Source organism: Cynocephalus volans, chromosome 6 (assembly GCF_027409185.1).
Source record: "Cynocephalus volans isolate mCynVol1 chromosome 6, mCynVol1.pri, whole genome shotgun sequence".
Taxonomy (NCBI): domain Eukaryota; kingdom Metazoa; phylum Chordata; class Mammalia; order Dermoptera; family Cynocephalidae; genus Cynocephalus; species Cynocephalus volans.
In genome coordinates this window covers 159,333,151-159,358,021 of record NC_084465.1, presented here as the reverse complement: position 1 = coordinate 159,358,021, position 24,871 = coordinate 159,333,151, and the positions used below count along the sequence as shown (strand labels likewise).

General features: G+C 53.6%; 1 protein-coding gene across 8 annotated transcripts in view; it reads right to left on the bottom strand.

Moving 5' to 3' along the window:
• The window catches only part of WNK2 (WNK lysine deficient protein kinase 2), a 128,560-nt gene that overhangs the window by 67,548 nt on the left and 36,141 nt on the right, over positions 1 to 24,871 (bottom strand). For all 8 annotated transcript variants that reach the window (XM_063100674.1, XM_063100679.1, XM_063100671.1 and 5 more), the window contains 6 exons: positions 23,363 to 23,535; positions 21,936 to 22,156; positions 16,320 to 16,477; positions 13,102 to 13,190; positions 11,394 to 11,613; positions 3,101 to 3,383 (listed from right to left, as the gene is read on the bottom strand). In XM_063100674.1, the coding sequence (XP_062956744.1) occupies positions 3,101 to 3,383; positions 11,394 to 11,613; positions 13,102 to 13,190; positions 16,320 to 16,477; positions 21,936 to 22,156; positions 23,363 to 23,535 (1,144 nt within the window). The remainder of the gene's footprint in view (positions 1 to 3,100; positions 3,384 to 11,393; positions 11,614 to 13,101; positions 13,191 to 16,319; positions 16,478 to 21,935; positions 22,157 to 23,362; positions 23,536 to 24,871) is intronic.

Here is a 24,871-nt window from a genome sequence, read left to right as displayed (position 1 = left end):
ACTGAGCATCCACAGTCCAAGGCAGGTCAGGCCAGCACAGCTCTATCTAACCCAGATATGGTGCCCAGACACAAACCCACCTGCACATGGGGGCACAGATGGGGGTACAGATTGGTACCCCCAGCCCATGGGCTCATCTCACCAAGATGTGCACAGGAAGGTGGATCGCCTGTGTGGTCATGCCAGTAAAGAGTGAAAAATAAAAAAACCTGTCTGAAATGGCACTTTCGGTTTACTGCTTCCAGATTCCAAAAGCTACAGAAACTTAAGGACTTGCCACCTATGCATGCCAAGCTGTTTTTACAAGGGACCTTTTTTCAGAGTGAGTATTGTGTTAATTTATGATTTAAACAAAGGAAAGGAGAAATCTCATTGGCTTTCCATTGAAATAATTATTCCCAGGGACTGATTAGAACTTATTTTAACCTGGGAAGATGTAAGCAGTTTAATTGTGCAAAACCAATTATCCAAGCAGCTCTAATTTTTTTAATGAGCTGACTAGTCATTAAAGTGGTCACTTCCACTGAGGTGGGGGGGCACTCGGGGGGGGAGGAGAGAGAATGAGTACAGACCCAACAAGTTTCAAGTAGAGCAATTGTAGCAATATGTGTAACATTTAAAATTTATAAAGTGAATGTGTTGATTGCATAATTAAAATGAGTTTTAGAAATCATTTTTGAACCCATCATTACTGTAGTCATCAGTTGCTTAAATGGAAGCCCTCTGCTGAGCTTGATGGGGACTGCAGGTGGGCAGCTAATGGAAGGTACAACAGGAGAGAACTGTAAAAAGCGATATGTTGTTGCATCTTCCAACACATGAATATACATCTGTTTGCCAATCTTGTCACACAGACCGGGTCTTTCTGTGTGCTGTTTGGCATCCCCATCAGTTCACCATGTGAAGCAGAGCATGACCTGTCATCCATGGGATACTATGCAGTCAAATGGGGGAATGAGGACAGGCTTTCTGTCCTGACCCCAAACATCCCAGAGCAAGGCATGGGAAAGTGTGTGGGGTGCTATCCATCGTGGAATAGAGGCGGACACGACATATGTGTGTGCATACATGTGCATGTAGATGTGTACACATGTTCATGTGCACACACGTGTGGGTACGTGCATGCTCATGTGTACGTGTGTGCCTGTGTTCGTGTGCATGTGTGGTGGGTATCCATGTGTACACATGCATATATGTTCACACGAGGGCCATCCATGTGTGGGTGTGCCTGTGTGTGCACACCTGTTATTGTGCATGTGTTCACATATGTGTGCACGCATGTGTTCACATGCATGTGGGGTGGGTGTGCATGTTTCTGTGTGTGCACATGTGTATGCATGTGTGTGTCCACGTGTAAGGGGTGCATATGTATTTGTGTGTCCATATGTGTTTGTGCCCATATGTGTGGTAGGTTACATGTGTAGAATATCCCTGGAAGGACAGTTAAGAGACTGACGGCATCAACTGCCTCTAGGGAGGACAATTAAGTGATGGCTGTACACTGTCTCAGACTTCCTGAATTTTAGGCCATGTGAGTATATCATCTCTTTTAAAGAAATTATAATAAATGAGCAAAAACGTTTTTGAGAAACATGACCACAGCTTCTGAACAAAGCACACAGAACCCTTCTGAGTTGGACTGGGTGGATCTGTGTGTAGAAAGGATGCTCGCACCTGAACTGAACTGATCAGTAGATTAGATGTCTCCACTTGATTTTCTCATAGTGGATCAAATCTGAATGGTAACATCTGACCACAGGCAGAACATATGTCTAGATCCCAAACTGTGTCTCTTCGGAATGCAAGAAAAGGAGATTTTTTAATTCCCATACTAGAAATTAGTTAACCAACCATTACAATATTAAAGTGTGCAGTGGTGTGTCACACATGGAGAACTTTTTCCTACAAAAAGATTTACCAAAAATGGACCAATGATGCACAATATTATCCTCCAAAGCAAACCTGGGCATATTCAAGTGAGGTAAATAGCAAGCAAACTATCTTGAAGTGAGGGCCGCTTGTCTGAATTTAGCCCATTTTGAAGAGTGTTTAGCTGTTTTAATGATAAGGAAGGATGTGCATATTAAACAAATTAAATAGACCATTTCAGTCTTTCCACATGAACAGCCTGAAACACTGGCCCGGGCAGATCCCTGGCTCCGTAACTCTGCTCTGTGCTAACCCACAGAATGGACAAAGCCTCATCCCTCTGTTCTCAGCTCACTGCTGAGGTTTGGGGACATCACAGGCAAAGACAGGACACTTTTCTGCCTGTACGTGCAGAAGATATGCTAGATGTCTCTAAATGGTTTTAGATGAAGCCTGCTTCAAAGTGATTCCCACCAATTCACTGGTGATACCCCCATGAAAACAGACAAAATGTAGTTTCAAGAAGGGAGATAACATTGGAGATGGATAATCCTGGAAGCAAACACACATGCGAAGACAGCACCCACTCCACCACGGCGGACGCCACCACCCAGCAGTGGTCCTCACGTCCCCACAAGGCCAGCGCTGTTACTCTCCTCAGACAGGATAAAGAACCTGCCGCAACGCCACAAAGCCATGGCAGGGAGCCGGGATTAAGCTGGCCTTGTCTGACTCCACTGGCTTGGGCACATTTGTCCCCCTTTGTCCTGAGAAGCTGGACTTCAGTGAGCTTTCTGGTCACATATCTCTGGGGAATGTAGGGAAATCCCCAACCCCTTCCTGGAAGAATGGTCAGCCACACCCTGCAGGGTGGGCAGAGGGGACAGGCCCCAGACCAGTCAAGGAATCAGGACCCACATGTTCCAGCACCTGGGGACTGTCTGCTGGCCCTACCACGCCTGGAGACACCCTCTTGCCATGTCCATGACATGCACAGGCGCCAAGGACTCTGGCAGGAAGTGAGTCGGCCATGGGCACAGGAGCCCAGCCAGAGCTCCCGGGACTACTTGCAGCTAGGAGCCTAACCCACACCATGTAGCGCAGCTCAGGACTGCACCTGGCACACTCCACGCTGCTGCACTGACTCCCTTCCCTACAAAGCGTGCTAACGAAGGGAGCAGACTTCATTTTCCTTTGCCCAGCAGCAGGGTTCTGCCAGATGCATACTCACAGGCCAGAGAGGTGGCGCTGGCCGGCAGTGTGGGCGGGAGGAGGTGCTGGTCAGCCTCAGGCTCCTCAGGCTCCAGCGGCCCAGGCTGTGCATGGTAGGTCACCTGGACCTGCAGGGGTGCCGGCGGGCCCCTGGCCTTCTCAGGGCTGCCCAAGTCCTGCAGCTCCTTGGGCTGCAGTGCAGGCCAGATCCTCTCCCGCCGCCACTGGATCAAGGCTACGCGGTCGCGGATGGACTTGGCCACAATCTTCACATCACTCTCATGGAAGAATCCAGACTCGATCTGCAAAGGCAGTCACGTGTAAGTGTCACCGGAGACCAGCTGGCCCTGCCCCACTCCCCTTTCCTCCTCTGGGCTGCCCCCGCTGTTGACACTGTGGGCTCCTCCTCGGGAGTCCCCTGTCCCCCACCTAAACTGGGGCCACAGCTGCTCCCATCACCCATCTCGTTCCTCTCAGGACACTCCTGTCATCCCACAAGTAATTATCCCCCCACCATCAACTGTGAAATCTGCAGGTGAGGAGGAAAGAGAGACCCCTCCCAGGCCCTGACCTGCCTCCTGCAGAGTCGAGAACAAGGCTGAAAACTGGAGCAGCCCGTCCCGTCCCTGAGGACCTCCAGAGCTCCCACCCGAGGCTGGCTATGGATGGCCATGGGAAGGGGCTCCTGGCTGACTCTGTGCTCAGGGACAGAGACAGAAGCTGTGGAGCTAATGCTATCCTCAGCATCCTCTGAGACATCTCAGGGGCTGCCCACAGAGGAGGAAAACGGACACACTTGAGTTCTAAATGCGGGAAGGAGGTGCATTTTGGAATTTGAGACCAGTAAGGCATGCACCAGTGCCTGGCAAAATCCTAAAACTGATTCATCATTTGAGAGCATTTTAAAGGAGCCCCAAGATCTCCAAGAAACATCACTAGTTTGCTGAGAATATCTGTGGCAGAACTACCTTCTTTCTTCCTGAAGAAAGAGGCCCCTATGGAAGGAGCTGCTGTAGCTAGACTGCAGGTGTGGTGACCACAAACATGAAAACCAGTCAGAACAAAAATCTCAAATCCTCCTATGCTTCCCTCCCTCCCTGTGAACCTGTCCCAAAGATACTGGGTTGGGCTGGATAAGCCAGGCACCCAGAGCTCAGCCACCACAGGACATAGGCTGCTCTGAGAAGTGGCGGCTCAGGCTGGGCAGGAAAGGACAGGAGGGGCCCAACACAGAGACACATTCAGAGAGTGACGAGGATGTGCAAATAACTTGGCAGCCAGTGCCAGGGCCCCCGTGGGCAGATCTGGGGTGTTGTGAGCATCAAAGTGAACAGTGATCTAATGGGTTGAAGGACGTGTCCACAAACTGTCATGTACTGTGCATTTGGGGGATGTAAATAACCCTTGGTGAAGAGGAGGAGGGTGCTGCCGGTGGTGGGGGTGCAGTCTCCCTCCCTCCCTCTCTCTCCTGCACCATTTGCTGCAGGGAAAGCCACGTCACGGGCTGCCCTATGCAGGGGCACGCCTGGCAGGGAACGGAGAGCTCCTGCCATGAACCTGGTTGGGTCCAAGACCACAGCCCTGGCCAATGCCTGACTGTGTGAGGCCAGAGCGTCTCCATTTGGGGGTAATTTGTCCAACAGCGATTGATAGCTCACATGGGGAAGTATGACCTATTGAGTAAGATAAAACTATGTGTCCACAGAGAGATAAAGAAATAAATGAATGCAAAGTTTGATGACAAACAGGATAGTTACAAGGTGAGAGTGACTCCACAGGGAAAAGCCGCAGACGCCCCTTGCCCCAAGCCCTTAGGGAGAATGGCCAGCCTAATGGGACTGACTGGACAGTGAGTCTCTGGGTGGGACTTAGGGAGAATGTGGCCCCTTCAGGGAAATTCCTGTAGACGCATGGCCTGACCACGACCTGCCTGCAGAGGGACCCTGAGCCCATCCCGAGGGCCAGGCCGTGGAAGTCAGGGCACTCTGACTGGTTCTCTTGCTGTGACAGTGTCCCTGAGACAACAGGGACCAAGTGGCCAAGAAAGGGAGGGTGGACACGTGCTGAAGGTACTTCCCGATGCTGGCCACCACATGCAGGTGCGCAGGGAAACGTCCTGGCTTGTAGGAAGAAGACGTGAATGCATTCAGGGGTGATGGGGCATCAGGTTGGCCACTTATTCGCAAATGGATCATGGGAAAAAATGGGACTTTATGGTGCCCTTGCAATTTTTCAGTAATCGTTTCAAAAATACTTATTTCAAAAAACAATTCTGTATATAAGGAACTCAAACAACTTTACAAGAAGAAAACAAGCAACCCAATTAAAAAATGGGCAAAAGAGCTAAGTAGGCATTTCTCTAAGGAAGATATACAAATGGCCAACAGACATATGAAAAAATGCTCAACATCACTCAGCATTTGGGAAATGCAAATCAAAACCACACTGAGATACCATCTAACCCCAGTTAGGATGGCTAAAATCCAAAAGACTCTGAACGATAAATGCTGGCGAGTTTGCGGAGAAAAAGGAACTCTCATCCATTGTTGGTGGGACTGCAAAATGGTGCAGCCTCTATGGGAAATGGTATGGAGGTTCCTCAAACAATTGCAGATAGATCTACCATATGACCCAGCTATCCCACTGCTGGGAATATACCCAGAGGAATGGAAATCATCAAGTCGAAGGTATACCTGTTCCCCAATGTTCATCGCAGCACTCTTTACAATAGCCAAGAGTTGGAACCAGCCCAAATGCCCATCATCAGATGAGTGGATACGGAAAATGTGGTACATCTACACAATGGAATACTACTCAGCTATAAAAACGAATGAAATACTGCCATTTGCAACAACATGGATGGACCTCGAGAGAATTATATTAAGTGAAACAAGTCAGTCACAGAAAGAGAAATACCACATGTTCTCACTTATTGGTGGGAGCTAAAAATTAATATATAAATTCACACACACACACACACACACACACACACACACACACACACACACACACAAATAACCGGGGGGGGGGGGGGGGAAGAAGATATAACAACCACAATTGAAGTTGATACGACAAGCAAACAGAAAGGACATTGTTTGTGGGGAGCGGGGGAGGGAGGAGGGAGGGAGGTTTTGGTGATAGGGAGCAATAATCAGCCACAATGTATATCGACAAAATAAAAATTAAAAAAAAATAAAAATAAAAAATAAAAATAAATAAAAAAATTAAAAAATAAAAAAAATAATAAACTGGTTCACAAGGCAAAAAAATAAAATAAAAAAAAATTTTAAAAAACAATTCTGTTGGACAGAATGAAGTTCCCTCCTGTAAACACCCCAGGTAGAGGCTTCCCCTGGCTCAGGCAGAGACATCAGCAGGCTGGGCGTGGCTCACCGGAGGCGTGACCAGCAGCTGACAAGGCATGGGTCAGTGGGACCACAACACCCAGGGTCCCTGCAGCTGCTCCGTGGCAGGGGCAGGCCTCTTGCAAGGCGCCCCAGGAGGATGATCTGCACTCTCAGAAGAGGGACCAGGAGCCGGAGTTCCTCTTTCGGCCTCAGAGTTGGCAGAAGACTTTACTCAGGGAGCCCCAGAGAACAGACTCCAACCACGGGGGCATCACGGGGAGGCCAAGGCTGGATAAGAGAAGGCCACCAACAGGCCTGATGTGGACTATGGAGCTGGTGGCCCATTGGCAGGTGCCCTCCTTGCTGCTACCGGGGCACAGGTGCACATGGGAGGCCAGAGCCAACCCTAAGGCACCATGTGACCTCAGGGTCTCACCCTCGCTCACCTCTGCCCAGACACCCTGCCAGCAGGACCCACACACGGCTGCCCCGACCAGAGACTGCCAAAGAAAACGCCCCCCACCCCCCTTGCTTCTATTTTCTGCCGACATCATGGCCCACAGCCTGTTTTTCCTTCCACCTCTGTCTTCACAGTCACCGCCGCCGGTCCTTCCTCTCCAAGGTGTTTCCTCTATTTTTTCCCAAACAAGGGAGAATCTAGCTACATCTATGCCACACTGGCATGTCCCATTATCCAGAAGCCACAAAGGCAGAGGAAAGGGCTGGCCCAAGAATCCCCCATTGCTGGGGCTGTGAGCCCCCTTCCCTCCCCTCCCCTGGGGGTCCCTTCCAGATCAAGCCAGCCCAGGTCCCCTGCAGCATCTGCCGTCCCTCAGCCTCTCTCATTCTGCTGTCCTGACCCTTGCTCCCTGCCTGTGGGACCTGCTGGAAGGACTCTGACCCTTTTTCATTCTCTCCCACCTTCGAGGTCACCTCCAGGAAGAGGTCTCATCTGCACTCCAGAACATCCTCAACAGCCACCACTTACTAATCTCAGTTTTTAAGAACAAAAGCAGCCTCAGACCCAGGTGTCTCCTAGACTCAGTGGTGTAGTAATGTCATTTACAGCAAGGTCCCCTCCAGGGGGAGGCCCAGGGCGGGGGAGGAAAAAGTGACCCCTAGACCCCAATGACAGGCTCTGCTGTCTCCGATGGGTGGAAAAGACAGTGAGTCAGGACCTGGAAAGGCCCTGTGGGGTCTTAGCACCAACCCGCAAGGCCTGGCAAGGGGGAGGCACAGAGCTGCGAGCCCAACAGGGACAACGTAGTGCTGCTATGTGACATGAAGCCCTGCTGCGGGAGGGGCTGGCTTTCAGCTCCTCACAGGCAGCTCCCGAGGTGCTGGGCCTGTTCCGTTTAAGTGGAGTGAGGGATACACACTGTGTTTTTATCATTCTTTAACTGAACACAAGTCATGTCCCTTCTTCTGCGTGGATGCGCTATTTCACAGATGACACATCTTACAATGAAGGCAATGTTGTAAAAGACACAGAAGTAGGGGGAGAGGGGCAGAGGGGGAAAGGGGGGAAAAGGTGCCAGGGCCGTGGGGCTAGATGTGAACTGACCAGGGACATAGCCCAGAAGTTCAGCCACGTGCAGAGGCACGCACAGGAGGTGGTGGGTGGAGGTCACAGCTGCATCCACACAGCCTGTCCCATGGGAGGGGCCAGGCTCTATGTCAATGAAAAGCAGGTTCAGGTTAGAGTTTGGGAGGTGTCCCCTGGCTCACCTGTGTCAGAAGCAGCTTAGCAGCATCAGGGAATGAGATCCAGGACACATTTGGGGTACCACCATCCCATGACGGAACCAGAGCCAAACTGGAGGCAGCACAGACTGGCTGAGGCATAGAGGCCCCAAGCCCTGGGCACCTCCCAGGATGCACCCCCCATGTGGGAATCATCCGTGCTGACCCCCACGTTACTGTGGCACTTGCCCTCTGGGCTCAGTTCCCAAATCCTTCGTGCCCCACCCCACTCAGCCTCAAGCAGGCTCAACCATGTCTGCGTAAGGAATGAGTGAATCTCATTCTACCTGCCCCTCCTGAAGCAATTCTGCCACATCAAAACCTGCACGTCCAAACACCCTGACCATCCTTGCATCGGCCCAGACCTGAGCAGCCGACAGATGCACCCCCTGAAAGGTCAGAACAAGTGCAGCTGCCCCGGGACCCCCCTCACCCCAACACGTGCATGAGATTCCTGCAGGCCACCCTCCCACTAAGCAGGCTTCTCTCTTCTTGCTTGAAGCGGCCAGCACGTCCCCCACCAGAAGGACACTCTCAGCATGCAGACAGTACACCGTCTCACTCAGCACTTAACACTTGCAATAAAGAGTAGGAAGGGACTGCTGTATCGTATCAATCAACAGAAATGTGCCCCTGAACCCACGGGAGGGATGTGCTGGTAATTATCTAAATACAGCTCACAGTAACCCTGCAGCAGTTAAGTTTGGAAACGTCCCTCTGTGCACCACACATACTCATCCACAGCCTGAGAGAACTTCCAGGAAACTCAGAGCCAGATGGTCCCATCAGAGCTGCTCACGGTGAAGGCATCTATGTCTGCACCAGGAGTGTGACCAGAGACAAGCCAGGTGGGAGGTAGCCGGCCTGGGGACACTTCAAAGCATATAGAGGTGACAGTGCAGCCCGCTCACAGGAGAAGCTACAGAGAAGACAGCCTGGCTCCAGTCCAATAACGGGACTTCACACCCACCCTAGGGTGCGACTGCAGTCCCGGGAGCAGGCCGCTGTCCAGGGGAAGGCAGAGCCCTGGAGGAGGCAACAGCAGCCCAAGGAGGTGCCTCCTCCCCTCCAGGTCCCAGGTGCTGAGGCCTGTACTCAGGTGAACGCCAGGGTTGCTCCATCCCATGGCTGTGGAGAGGCTGAGGGTGGCAGAAAGAATGTCCCCACGCAGTCCTGTGGTTCAGAGACCTCAGCAGGGCCCAAACTCACGTAGCTCTGTCCCCTCAGCCACAGGGAAACCCCAGGAGCAGCCCTGTTCCACCCGCTTCCCTCTTTGGGGACCATCACTGCAGAAAGCCTAGCCACAAGGCCGCCACTCCCTTCCAAGATCAACCTCGCTGCACAACCTACACCAAACCCCTCACGCACTGGGTTCCCAGGGCCCATGGACAAGCAGCTGCCAGGAGAAGCAGTCTTCAAGGCCAACAAACATAAGTCCCACCAACCCCCTTCCCCCTGCTCCCAAAGTTCGCATGCCTTCCATAGCATTGCCTCAGTTTCCTCAACTGAGCCAGGTACCCGGCCTCCCCTCTACCTTCACCTGATCTCCACCTAGGGACAGGGTCCACTTCAATCCATCAGCCTGTGCATTTGTGATTTACAGACATATCTGACAAGGGGTGCCACATTCAGTAAAAAGTTTACTATTTTAAGAAAAGAAGGGCCGACCCCGTGGCGCACCCGGGAGAGTGCGGTGCTGGGAGCGCAGCAGTGCTCCCGCCGTGGGTTCGGATCCTATATAAGGATGGCCGGTGCACTCACTGGCTGAGCGCGGTGTGGCCGGTCACAAAAAGACAAAAAAAAAAAAAAAAGAAAAGAAAAGAAAAGAAGACGGACGAGCACCTTCGTAGTTATGACTTGTGGAGTTGAGGGCTCTCCTGCAATAAGCACACTAGATTTGTTTCTGTTTAGTTTTTCCGCTAAAAATTAGCAGTATTTACTTCTGATTTATAGCTTTTTTACCCTGCAATTCAGGAAGCCTTTCCAGACTCTCCTTCCCCACTGGGCCCTCTAGATTTTGTCCCCCAGTGGTTCTCTCCTTTGCAACTTTCTGGCCATTGCCCATCCCAGTGCAGACTCTCATGTCCCTCTTATCCATCTGTTTTGCATATCGTCTAAGTTTGCTCATGGTCTGTAATTAACAACGAAGACATCTGTGTCTGTCTCCCGGGCCCAACACAGCGCTCTCAGAGGCAGGGGTGCCCTGCGACCTCTCCCAGACCAGGCTCCTGCCCCCATGCCTCTGCAGGTCAGCCGTCCTCAGTGCCCAGCAAATGTGTCCTAACCATCCCTCACCCGACTTGTCCACGAACTTTAACAGCCCCCACAGCCCGCGGTGGCGGTGTCCAACAGAACATTCTGCAAAGATGGAAACATCCTGCGCCGTTCAATCCAAGAGCTATGAACCACATGTGGTACTGAGCAGTTGAAACGTGGCTTGTGAGACTGAGAAGCTGGGTTTTAAATTTTAATTAACTTAAATTTTAATAGCCGCATATTGGTAGTAGCTACCTACTGGATAGTGCAGGCCTAGAGAACAGAGTCAGAATAATCCAGCCCAGCACCCAAGGCTCTAGAAACCATCCATCGCACATCTGGCACCCTGCAGCACACACCCCACACAACTCCTTTTATGTCATTATTACACCTGGAGTCAGTGTGGCCTCCCCTCCCCCCGTGCCTGCGCCTGGACCACTCCCACCTCTATCTGTACCTTCAGCTCTCTCCTGCCCTCTTGACCCCCAGCAGAAAGGGGTCACTCCTGGCACCCAGGGCCCTCCTCACCCATGGACAGAAGCCAAGGTGGGGGGAGACGGAAGCACAACCTGCCTTCACACTCCTAGGTGGAAAAGTACCAAAAACCAAAATGACCACAGCAGTGCCCCCCAAATAGAAGGAAAGACAAAGATCCCAAACTCAAAGCCACCACATGGAGCAAAGTCGGCAGGAATTCAGTCAAAGCCACAAGGCCTTTCCCTGCCCATCAAAGCTCCTGGTCACTCTCTCTGCTCACACATACGATTCTTTCACAGACACTTGACGACTGTGGCTGGGCCACACGTGGTTCTCCTTGGGACTGCCCCCCGCCCCGCCCACGCACTCTGCAGCAAGCCCCTTTGGACTGCTGGGTTCAAATCTCCAGAAGCCACACTTCCAGCACCTGTGCCTGCCTGAGACCCCCTCACTGAGCACGTACAGCCGTGCAAAGTGCCCGCACGTTACCATCTCCTGGGCCACCTCGTCGGGGGTCTCCTTCTCGAGGTCAAAGGTGAACTCTATGGCTCCGTTGTCCTTGGGCTTCCCCTTCAGCTTCTTGGGGTCTTCCACCCAGAGCCGCAGGGCAATGGTGGACTTCCTGCCGTGGTCCTCCTCTGCCAGCTCCACCCTCACACCCGTGTCCTCCGCAAAGAAAGCATGGCTCAGCAGATCCTTGATCTCGTACCTGGAGGGAGAGCGGCTCACAGGCAGGGCCCAAGACAAAGGCCTCCGCGCCAGACTCCTGCTGGTTGGGGTGCAGCCACAGGGGGGCCACGATGAGGACACCCGTCCCTGCACTGCACCCGAGCCTCAGAGGCAGTGACCTCACGTGAAAGTTCTCTGATGTTACTACCTCACGGGCAAGCTTCTTCTCAACTCCCAGAGGACAAGGAAAAATGATGCCCTGAATATGGCTTATTGCATAATGTTTGAAGACTTCCTTTCTCCTCCCTCATTATAGAAAGAAAACATGCTCATTGCAAGAGATTCGACAAACACAAAAAAGAACTTTGAGAAACATAAGGCCGCCCACTGTGCAGATAGATGCAGCCCCTACAGATGAGCTTTCAATTGTCACAAGAGACATCTGGCTCCTGGGAGGACTAAAATGGAAACAGAGGAGGCAGAACCCCCACCCAGCACCATGAAAGAGGTCCTGGGCCTCCTTCAGGACAGGGGTAGGTGAGTCAGAGAGGGAGTGCTGGAGAAGAGCAAAGAGGGTGGCAGGCAGGGCAGCTGGGTTGGAAGGTAAGTGATGACCTGCAGAGCCTACGGGTCCCTGGCCCAGACCCCAGTCCTGGAAGGCTTCATGCAGGGAAGCAGGCAGCTGGCTGGGTAGTGCTACGTGACCACTCTGGGACCTGCACGGCGCTGCCACCAGACAGGCACCCTGACCACTAGCTCAGCTCCCCTTCTCTAGTGTAAATGCAGTCACACGGCACACACAGTTTGGGTCTGGCTTTTTCCGCGTATAACCTCTGCAGTCACCTGTGTGGTTGCACCAGCAGCCCATCCCTGTTTACTGCTGAGGGGTGTCACGTCAAATGGATGGGTGTTCCCTGGTTTGTCTGGGAGGAGGGAAGGCTGACAAAGTGCTTCAGCTTTCTGGCTGACAGAGAGGAAGGGAGCCCTGCTCTGAGGTGGGGAGCCAGCTTTCTGGAGAGGCTCAAGGGCTCCGACCTGGACATGCTGCTTTTGAGCTGGATCAAATAACCAGATGCATAATATATGCAGCCTGGAGCTCAGAGTGGGGACTGGAGATGCACCTTGGAGGCCCTGGAAGGGAGGTGTTCTCTAAGGCTGTGGGAATGGATAAGACCACTGGGGACAACGTAGACAAAAAGCAAAGAGGGGCAGGGGAAGCCCCAGGTGCTAAAACACTCCCGGCCAGGTGGGCAAGAAGCAGCCAGCTGGGCAAGGCCTCTGTCCCCAAAGTCAAGGAGCGCGTTCCCAGACAACAGAGAAGGATCTGGGCCGGGGCTGCCCATGCCAACTTCCACACCCCCAGAGCTGAGCTGCATACCACCTCTGCCCACATGCCTGGTGCCCTGGCCCGAGTCAGTCTGTCTGTCTTCTGAAGTTATTCTCTTGTCAGAAATACAGCTCTAAATGCCAGGTGGAATGACTTTAACTGGAGAAAGACCCTGGAATCCAGCACCTCATTGGGACTCACCTTTCCTCCTTGTTTTTGCAGATACACTCCCCAATAATCTCCTTGATTTCAGGATCGTGCACCTTCTCAAAGCTGGCTGGCTTGATGCCCTGAGAAGGAGAAACAAGTTACCTGACAAAGTTACAACGTCTTGAAGACGTAGTGTCCTCCACAGGATGAGGAACTCCCCCTCCAGCTGGGACAGAATACAAGCACAGGACTTCATCTCCATAAACTGGACGAAAATATGGGTGGTGGTCCTGTCCAGACACTGGACAATGGGCACCACTGGACACAGACTCTGACAGAGGGACACTCAAGGGTGCTCCCTCCATGGCCCCAGCTCAATGCCCAGAGGCCGTTCCCAGACAGAGGGCCTGGAACCCAGGCAAGCCCTGGGTCTCATTGAGTTGGGGAGTGGAGCTCAGAGATCAGGGGGACTGAGAAGGCCATGAGGCAGAGTTCCAGAAAGGAGGTGATGATGCAGAAAAAGAGCCCCAGATGTCTGCACACACATTCCCTGAGTCTTTGCTAAGTACCAGACCATGCTCAGTCACCTCCACAGATCTGGGCAAAGAGTGACTGGGGAGGTGTAGGCAGAAAAGTTCCCAGAGTTCACACAGGACGAGATATAACACAATATGTGCAACACACAGCATCCCATCCAAATTACTAGATATGCCAAGAAGCAGAAAGATGTGACACATGACACTACAGAAATAGACCTGGGATGAGAGAGAGCCTGGAACTTGCAGAGAAGGAGGTTAAAACTCTGCAGCTACCTACAAGTATTTAAAGGAAAATGAACATAATGAGGAACAGAAATAACAGATTATAAAAAGAATCAAACGGAACTTAGTAATGAAGAACACAACATCTGAACTGAAAGCTTCACTAGAGCAGATTAGCAGCAGATTAGGCACTGCAGAAGAAAAGACACATGAATGTGAAGGTGCAGCAGAGAGAGAAAGATGGCGCTGAGGTTCTGCTCTGTTCCTCTCAGAACCTGCGGCACCAGCAAGGGTCAAACATGCATCCAACATATATACATCTGGAGTCCCAGAAGGACAGGATTGGGAAGGTGGGTAGAAAAAAATACTTGGAGAAATGATGGCCAAAGGTTTCTAATTTTGATGAAAACTATACGCCCACAGATGCAACAACCTGGACCCCCAGACCAGATAAAGCAGAGCCAGGAACAAATCAGCAAGTGTGGAAGCCCCCATGGTCCTCCTATAAGACTCCCCTCCCCACTGCCTGAAGGCAGTGACCTGGTTTCCTACCATGAGGTCTCCTAGGGAGGACACCTTCTCGGGTTACACCTATATCTGTCAAAACGACCAACCATCACCCAACAACAACACAGCCCAGCCTCCACCTCAGCTGCAGAACTTGATACCGGGGTTAACACCTCAAATATAGCAGGCAGTTTCTGGAAAGGCGATGGTCAGAGTTTGGCTGCAGAGCCTCCCAAGTGGGGTCACGAGGGCCTCCCATGCCAGTCATTCTGGAGGTGTGAGGAGGAACCTCAGTGATGTGTTGGATCCAATACCTCCCATGGGCAAAGCCTCCCTGACTACACCTGTGCCTCCTCCTCACAGCCCCGCCTGGAGGGGGCAAGAGCACTCCATGTGGTTGCTGCTGCTGGCCCCAGGCCAGCAACTATTGGGGGTGGGAGGCATGCAGGTGCCAGTCTGAGGGGTGGCCACTCCTTGGCCCACCAATGGCTATGCATGGGGGAAGCACAGAGCACAGATTTGGCAGCCAGACATGGGATTTGAGAACCAGGGGGTCTGCAGGTTTTGCTTGCAATCTGCTTTTTTTTTTTTTTTGGTGGAGGGTTGGGGGTGGGCAGGAGTGTAAGCAAATAATTCAAAACATTTTAAAAACATTAAGAGCATTGACCACCGCATTCTTCCTCTTGCCAACAAGATTCAGCCTCCAAAATCCTTACCCTGGGCTTTTTCTTAAATATGGAGAACATAAAGCCCCTCCCCTACACCCCCACCAGCACCCCCAAGGCCTGGCAAACGGAGCCTAACTGTCTCTAGCCCTCCCCTTCCTTCAACTGCAGACCACACTTGCCTCCCTTGGGTACCACCCCACTCAGCTGGCAGGGCCCCCTCCTTCCAGCACCCATGGGGGTGCTTTGCAACTATTTGTGGGGTTTCTGATCGAGGCCCACAAGTGCCACCATCAAGGACCCTGTCTGTCACCCATGTCCTCAGTGGCAGGCAGGAGGGGCTCAGAGCAAACAGGTGACTGAGAATTTAGAATGAATAATCTGCAAGGAGGGCTCAGGATAGAGGGATGGGCCAGGGCAAGGCTGCGGGGCTGCCGAGAACCACAGCTCCTTGTGCATCTGCAGAGGCAGCCGCTGCACTGCACAGGTGCCTGGAGCAGAGCCCTGTAGACAGGCAGCACAGTCTTGCCCAGTCAAGCCTCATGCAGAGCAAGGCTGCTTGGGCTGGCTGTGCATCCCGGGCAGAGGTGGCAAGGTTCCGGGGATTGTGGCAGCCTGGGGCCCGTGGCTCAGATGCCACAGGTCAGAGACTACCTGCTGGCCTCCTGGGCCTTGCAGTGAGACCACAGACAGGCAGCGTGGGAAACGGGCATAGAAAACCCCAGGCTGGCCGCTCCACCTCCGGATGCTCTGTTTGCATTCCCTCCACCCAGCAGAGCCCGCCACAGAGGGAGGACAAGACCGATCTGTTTATACAGCTGAAGCCGTCCGATTAAATTAAAAATCACAGCGACAGCAAAACAGGGATTAACGCTCCCAGCTGCCCGACGCTGACAACTGCCTAGAGACACGCTTGGTCTAGGGGTGACTGCCTGGCTGAAAAAGAAAACAAACCATGGCTCCAAAATAAAGAAGATGGGAAAGCCAACAGCTCTGGGGGAGCCCAGAGGGGGAACTCTGAGGACAAGATGCTTGGACATGCCTCCTGGCAGGGGCCCTGTGGAGCTCCAGCCTCTCCAAGCCTCCGTTTCCCCACCGTCCAGCTGTGAGCGACAACCTCTGAGGCTAAGCACCACCCACAGCCCCTCCTCATCATCACCACTGCTAGGAGAACTTGAGTGACCACCTGCTAAGCCTCAGTTTCCCCATGTGTAAAATGGCCTCACTCCTTACACAGCTGCTGTGAGGTCTCTACAAATGCACACAGGGCCCAGCCAAGGGTGTGGCCCATGGCCCCTCGCCACGTCCTCACTGACAGGATGGCAAGTGAACTCACGCAGGTGACCTTCCGGTAGATCTGGGCTGCGTTCTGGCACTCTGAGTAGGGGTACTCTGAGGTAGCCATCTCCAGCATGCACATCCCAAAGGCATAGACGTCCACGGACTCATCATAGCGCTCTTCGTACATCTCAGGCGCCATGAACTCGGGGGTACCTGTGCCGGGGGCAACACACGCAGCAGTCAGCTTGCAGTGGGCCTGGGACACTGGGAGCCCCTCAGCCTCTCCGAGCCCCGCGCCCCCTTCCCCATCCAGGACACACTCCAATCACCCACTCCCAGGGCTGGGCCTGCCCCACACTCGTGCTCTCTGTCCCAGAACCCAGGATTCAAACAGGCATGCTCTACAGACAAATTTCCAAAAATTTTCCCTGGAACGTCATGATTCCAGGGTAAGAGATCATTTCACAGCACCATCTCCTGCTTACAGAGCAGGAGAATGTGGCTTACCAGGGACACTGTCTGAGCCCAGGAGAAAGCAAACCCTAAGCACCCCTCCCCCCCATCTATGGGCACTGTGTTCCTGAAAGGCTCGGCATCGGCCAGCACCCGGACACCCTGGAGCAGAGATGTGATGGCCATTACAGAGTTACTTACAACTGCAAAGCCCCAGAAGGGCCCTTAATATCCCCAAACAGGAGAATGGTTAGGTACACTGTACACACCCCTGTGACAGAGTGTCACCTGGAACATACAACTATGTCATGGCTGAAGACAGCCGGGGGGCAGTCAGGGGAGGACTGGGCAAATGCCACACCTGACAAGTGACACAGACTTTGTTAGGATGGAACTGCTCACGCTGCATTAAACCCAAAAGGTGCAAAAACAACGTCTGCACTGAATTTTTAAGGACACAGGAAACTTACGAGAGGCTAAGTAAACACAACATGAGATTGCACGTGAGCCCCGGCATCACTGGCCTGCAATGACACACGCAGCAAGACAACCGTCTGGGAGGTGCAGTGATGGCTGATTTTTCTTTTACTTACATCGGTCTGGGGTTTTTAAAGTTTCCATAATAAGCTTTCGCTTTAATAATAATTGCAAAAATCTTTTAATTTTTATTTTATAAAATAGGTCCAACTGAGTGTCTGCCACAATGAAAGCAAAGAAAAGGGACCACAGACTTCAATAAGGCTGCTTTTAACATCTGTATATTTGTTGACTTTGTAAAATATTCAAAATGTTCTAGTCTTCTTTTAAGCAGATGCAAAATAGCACAGACTAATTATTGCATTACAAAGGACACGTTGGGTGCTAGCTTGTTAGCTCAGTTGGTTAGAGCACGGTGCTGATGACACCAAGGTCCAGGGTTCCATCCCTGTACTGGCCAGCTGCCAACATGTATAAAAAAAAAAAAAAAAGTACATGTTGGGGTTTCATTTATCCACCATTTCAATTTAACATGTATTACATGTTTAACAGAAAAGTTAACATTTTGAGTAAAAATGCACCAACCAGCTGCAAGAATGTATGTTTACATTTATGAACATGCATGGAGAACTCTGGAAGAATCCATCAGAAATAACAGGAACAGGGTGGAGGGTGGAGTCAGAGGGACCTTGCACTGGAAATTTTTATCTATTTGAATTTTTGAACCACATGATTACATTGAAATTTTTTGTACTGGCAATTTTTAAGTTAATATTTTAAAGTTTCTTTCCATCCTTAGCTTGTCACAGAACAGTGAACGTGCTGCCCAGGTCGGGGCCAGAAGCAAACATGCCACAAAAAAGCCACAGCAGGGAGGCCCAAGCTATGGTCAGAGCCCAGCCTGGTGACAACATGAACACCTGCTCCCAGGCCCCTCCCACCCCCTGATGTGACCAGGGGTGCCCTGGCAGCCTCCTCTGTGTGGGCCCAGACTGCTGGGGCCACTAAGGAGGGTCCTCGGTGAGAAGCGATGGCTGATTCAGAAGAAAGCCCCAAGCTGCAGGAGGGATGTGTTCACCCCCCAGGGCCATCTCAATTGGCCTCATGCCACGCACACTAACCAAACCCTGTGACACCATCTGCCAGGGGCCGTTCAGGATGACTTGCCCTATGATAGCAGAAAGGGACTGAGGCAAAGCCCGTTCTTGCTCCAGGGGTGCCAACCCAGAGCCTCGGGACACATCTTGGGTCTTTGCCCAGCCGTGTCCATCCACAGGGAAGAGCTTGAAGGGAGCCCAGTCCCCAGGGCTGCCGGCAGGGAGCTGGGAGCTGAGCCAGCTACTCCCTGGCACCTGCAGGGTCCCTACTTGTCCGCTGCCCACACAGAAGCAGGTCCCAGACAGGAGGCAGCAGCGCCCCCGGGTTTGATCTCTTCTGAGACCCTCAGGAAACGTGGACTCTGCTCTGTAAGAAATACCCCAAGGCCCCAGATGGCCTGGCTCTGAGGGGTGGGCCGTGCGTGTGGGGGCAGAGGGACCCAAACAACGCCTGCTCTGCACACATGCTCAGACATGGGCATGCTTGACTCTCTTTTCTTTCCCTCACACTGTAGCCATTTAAATCCGAATTGTAAAAATAACCTGTGTGTGTGTGTGTGTGCTTGCATTCACATATATGCATACATGTGTGTCTAGTGGACAGTCTCACCCACCGTCCCCCACTCCCTGGACAGCCCGTGGCCACATCCCCTCACACTCGTCCCCATCCAAGGTCCCTGTAGACGTGTCTGCATGTGAAAGTTAGGATGTCCAGGCCCTGGCGAGCCCCCACTCCAAATCCGACCTGCAGGGGGGCAGACCAGGGACCTCCTGGAATGGCCTTTCTTATTCTTTTTAAGGAGAGAAGCCACTGTGGTTACCAAAAGTGGGCAAAAGCAGCATCTCTGCTGCTAGCAGAAGGTGACAGGAGGGAGGGACCAGCTCCAACCTCATGCTAAAATCACCGCCTATGTCAGGGGCTGCCTGTTTCTGGGTCTGTGATGAAGGATAAATGACTTCCTTTATGTGAATCAAAGCCTTCCCAGCCCTAACTCTCCTTGTGACTTTTGTTAAAATAAAGCCAACACAGATGGCCCTCATCCATCTCTCCGGGCAGGTGGAACCCATCTCCTGTCTCCCCACAGGGCAGATGGGCAGGTGGTACCTGCTGGGGGGACCCCATGTCCTCAGAGACTCCTAAGACTTCCCTGTAATGGCCCAATCTCCCTCCTACCCCCTGCCTGGCTCATCCAGCTCACCCAGGGCCCACCTGTGGCTCCTTCTAGAATTACACCCTCCGTTCACTGTGGCCCCTTCTCAGTTCACACCACAACATGCCTGGTTCCATCATTGCCTCCTCCAGGAAGCCCTCCAGGGTGGGCTGGCCACCTTCATGGCCCCCAGGGACTGATGTCTCATACAGCCACCTGTGCAACTGAGGACACCCTGCAGACATTACCTCATCACCTCAGTCCCATGAATTCAGGGGCCAGCCTGACCTAACGCAGTCCACAAACACCAGCCATGTGTACACCATAAGGGTGTGAGGTCCAGGCAACCAAACCCAGTTGTTGACATTTGACTTATACCTATGTGAGCACGCAGCATCAGGGCCAGGTCCAGAGATTATGACAGCTGCACCAATGCTGAGGACAGGACCAGGGAACGGGGATACCATCTCCCCAATCCATCCACTCCCCTCCCAGAGTAGCCCTGACCCAGGTCCTCACATGGGCCACATCTAAAGTGCCTGCAAGAGGAAACCATGACAGCTGCAGCAGAAACTGATCCACAGCACCAACTGGCCCCACAGGTATCCTCAATACACAAGTCAGGGGGGTCTTCTTCGGGGGGGGAGGGCTGCGGTCTGAGGCTGTCCTTTTGATGGGACCATGGAACCCAGGAGGACATGAACCCCTAGAGGGCTTGGCCCACCTGTAGGTGGCCTGGGCCAATGCCGCTCACAGACCAAGGGGACCCCCACCTGGCTGCAGCCTCCAACTCAGCTGCTGGTCTCTTGCTGAGGACAAGCTTCACTACCCAAAGCCCAAAGCTCACTACTACTAACCAGGCCTCATTCCCCATGAGCGTGGGCAGCCGAGGACACTCCTGGCCTTGGATTCTCTAACTGCAACTTCCTGGGCTCCTGCTGAGCAAAGCCTGGGTGCTGAGGGACACCCTGCAGAGCCAGACACCCATCTGGGGCACAGGGCCCTGCTGTGCCCACTGTTAACACCCAGGACCCATTCACATCACCCAACCTGGCAACTTGAAACCTTATTTGCAGGACCAAGAGCCAATTGGCCAGAGGAAGCCAGGGAGCTCTCTAGGTGCCTTGGCTCCATCAAGTGGGTGGTGCTCTGCCCTGAGGCTGCTGACACCCAGCAGTCCTCCTTCAGCCTGAATACACCCGGGGTTTGAGACCAGGACTCCCACCAATTCCGAGGCCAAATTTGCAAAACTTGCTGGAAACTTCTGGAGCTCAGCGCTCCGGGGTGTGGGCCCTCCAGGATGGAATGCAGAACCTCATCTGCCCCAACCATTTCATGAATGGGGAAACTGAGGTCTGGGTCAGCTCCTTTTCCCCCAGGGCTGCCAGAGGTCTTATGTCCACAGTGCTGCCCACCGGCAGCTGCCCTGCCTAGATGTCAAATCCCAAACACACTGCTCCGATGGAAGCAGTTCCCAGGGCATCATTTTCCCCAAACAGGCCAAGTTCTGTCTCAAAACGTGCAGCAAAACTATGAATTCACGACCACTCACTGTCTCGTCTCTGTGGAGAACCAGCCCTCACATCGAAGGCATGCCAGGTCTCAGTTAACACAGAGGCCTCCCCAGATCTGATCCTATCCCATCTCATCTGGGCTTCTTGAACCACAACCAGCACCACCAGCCCTGAACATAGCCCTTTCCAGGTGACTTGACCCCCACAAACAGCTGCTCCCGTTGTCCCTGCAAGTGCTCTCTCTTCAAAGTCCATGAGGACCCCACCTAGGCTTGGTGGACACCTGGCACTCCCTGTGCCAGGACCACGCTGGGGCAGAGTACACAGCACGACATGGATCTCTCATCTCTCCACAGCAGCTTCAGGCCGGCCACCCCCCAGGGCTGAGGACAGCTCAGCCCGAAAGGCGTTGGAGCTTAGGACAGAGGATAGGAAGTGGAAAGGCCAGAAACTTCCAGCAAACCAAATTCCTCTGCACCTACCTCCTACCCTATGCAGAACACCTACGCTGTGCCCTTCTCCCAGCCGTGTTTGTTCCCAGACACTCCAAGATGTCACTTCCTTGGGCCTCAAAGCCTGGGGCACCCCCTTCCTACCCAATGACACCAGCTCCAGCGTCACTTGCTACAAATCGCCCTAGTTCTTCTGCAGTCGGAGCCTCTTTCCCTCTCCTGAGTGCCCGAGGCTCCCTGTCCCCACCTTTGCTAGATGGTCAGTGCTGACACCCAACACACAGCCAGGGATTAACACAAAGACCACACAGGGCCAGAGTCAGGCCAGTGGAGGGCAGCAGTGGAGGGAGGGAGCAGAGTTAGCGTGTCCCCTGGAGGAGCAGGTCCCTGTGGCTGAACTACATACTCCCCCCGCTGGGGCTCTGCACCAGGTCCAGGGTGTTCAAGCAAAACTGGATGCTTGTGCCCCTCTAATCCTGTTCAGCCCCTCCTGAGCCCCTGGGGCTGGCGAGGAGAAATGGGTTTACCTATTACACTTTTGGCAAATGATGCTCTTTTCAGGGTAGCCAGGCCCAAGTCGCCAATCTTCACAGACCCGGTCGGCCCGGTGATGAAGATATTGTCACACTTGAGGTCTCGGTGGATGATGGGCGGCGTCCGCGTGTGCAAGAACAGCAGGCCCTTCAGGATCTGCCGGCACCAGCTGCGTAGCACCTTGGGCTTCATCACCTTGAAGCGTTTCAGGTACCTGGTGGGAGGAGGGGGCAGCTCACCGGGCAGCTTACAGCAGTGGCCCTTGAAGAACCCCCACCTGGTGCTGCTCAGACCTGTTAATGAGTCGTTCACCTGCACTGGGTACCCACCTGTGACAGTAGCAAAGGTGAGAGAAGAGGGCTGGGCACTTCTGCTTCTGGCCAGGGGTCACCAGCAGGAGCCAGGCCCTGAGTGGGCAGCCAGGACGGGCCCACGACCCCCGACTTGCTCCCCTCACACCAGGGACCTCAGTACTAAAGCTCATGCCTAGCACACTCCTGACCTCACCCTGAAATGGTGCTGAGGTCAACTTACAAGTCGCCTGCAGCAGGACAGAGTCCGGCAAGCGAGAGGGTGCTTAGGGTAAGGGTTAGGGGAGCTGGGGCCTGTGAGAACAACTGGAGCCAGCGGTCAAGGCTAGACCCTTCCTGTCACTGGGGCCTGTGTGACCTGCTCTGGGCTGTCCCCCAAGAAAAGATGGCAAGAGAGGCTGGGAAAGGGGCCCCCCTCTTGCTGTGCGGTCACCTGTGTGAGTGATACTGCCTGGTGGCAGGAGGACACTGAGGCCCCGCCTGAGGCCACAAGGTCAAACAATTCAGACAGACCCAGTCTGTGGCCACCCAGAGGGGATGCCCCCGCCCCCAAAGTGCAGACTGAGACCTCACAGAGCAGTGGCAGGCTGTCATGGTCACCGGCCCTTGACCCCTTGCTGACCACGTCCAGCCCCGCACTCCCCATCTGCAACCCCCACCAGCTTCTCAACACTGCTCTGCCTGCTTCCCAAGCCACCAGGACATGCCAAGCTGACACCAGGCAGAAACAGACCCCGGCCAGAAACAAGGCCCTGACACTACAGATGAGCCACCTCGTCAGGAAGCTATCACCCTTCTGTGTCCCATGAGGGAGGGAAAGTGGGGACAGGGTCCCAGTTGTGTCTGAGGGACAGGTCCCATCTGTCACAGGAAGCCAGAGGGAGGCAAGAGCTGGGAGCTGGGTTGCTTTATTTCTTCTCATTTGGGGAAGGGGCTTTCTATTGCCAGGAGGGCAGAGATTTATCACCCAAAAGGGATGCTTCTGAGAGGTGGGACATTGGACCAGAGGCTCTGGCCAGGACCCGCCCCCAGGACCTCAGTCGCCCCCAGCTGTGGTGGCTGCACGCCCACACTGAGACCCGCCAAAGCCCGTGGGCCACGGCACTTACGTCTTCAGCGTCCCTGAGGTCATCAGCTCTGTCACCAGCACGATGCACCGCTTGCCCTTGGCACTGGACTCCCAGAAGTCATAGAAGCGCACGATGTTGGGGTGCTGCAGCCCCTTCAGCATCTCGGCCTCCTCCTTGAAGCGCTGCCGCTCCAGCTTGGTGAGCTTTCGGTCCTAGAGCCAAATACAGACACACTGAGCAGACAGAGAGCAGGATTCAGGGACCAGGACACAAGAGGGGACTGGCGGGTGTAACCTGCTGCCCAAGAGGTGGGTTCGAGTCTGGCAGCACCAGGAGGCAGGACCAGCCCCTCCTCCACCCACAGAGCCAAGCAGGCCACAGACACAGATGTCCCCACACCCCATCCAGCGTGGGAGCTGCTTGCAGGCTACAACAGGGGCCGCTGGTCACCCCCACCTCGACATCTGAGCCCTTGGGCCCCACGGCCCCAGTGCAGACCCTGCACAGGGTCCTCAGCAACAAGAAGTTTCCGGGAAGCCAGGGACATCTCACAGATCCACGCTGCCAAGCTCATGAAAACACCTCCAAGGCCTCTGCTCCCTTGGCCATCATTTGTTTTCCGAATTCTGTTAAGAGGATGAAGCATCTGTTCTCTCCTATTGTATACACAACGCGGAGGAAGTGCTCACGGCCCAGGGGGTCAGGCCGGAGGAGACATTGACAAGGACCAGAGACTAGAGTGGAGAATGGAGAAGACAGGGAACAGTCCCAGCAAACCCAACTCTGACCAGCTGGCAGGCAGGCCATCAGTTCAGGAGGACAAAGCAGACCCTCCCAGACTCTCAGGCCACTGTGCGTGGCATGAGCCGCAGAACTAAACTGACCTCAAGTTTAAAATAGGAAACAGCAAACACACCACCATCATCCTGGGAACCCTCCTCAGGGGGGAGCTGCTGGGTCTCCCCTGTCTCCTCCTCTACTCTCACCACCCAGTCCAAGCTCACCTACTGTCACCACCCTGTCCCCTGTCCCATTGCCCCCTGCAACCCACCTGGATCCGGGCCCTTCCCTACCCTAAATCCTTCAATGGAGTCTCACCCAAAGGCTCAGTGTTTCCAACTTCCTCTCATGAGATGACAACCCACAGGTGTGGCCCAGCTGCGCCCTTTCTGCCTCTGCCTAAATGTGTGCCCCCAGCGTCACCTCCCTGTCCTGGTCCAAGAGGCTCATGTGGCAACGCCTGCCTCCCTCCCACCAGGAGCCTCGGGAATGTCAGAGAAGAGACACAAATTTTCAGAAGGAAACCATAAACACAGATGGACAGAGAACAGCAAAATTCTGAGGAATTCCAGGGAGACAGAAAGCAGGTGAATTTGGATAGATGGAGGGAGATACCACAGCTGAGAGGAAATGCAAGCCAAGGCCCCTGGGATCCTTCCAGAAGGCCCCGAAGTACATCAGGCCAGACTCCGACACAAAGAGAAGTGGGCTGCATGATCACGGCCAGGATCATCTTGTCAAGGAATTATTTCCCAGATGGTGGCTGCA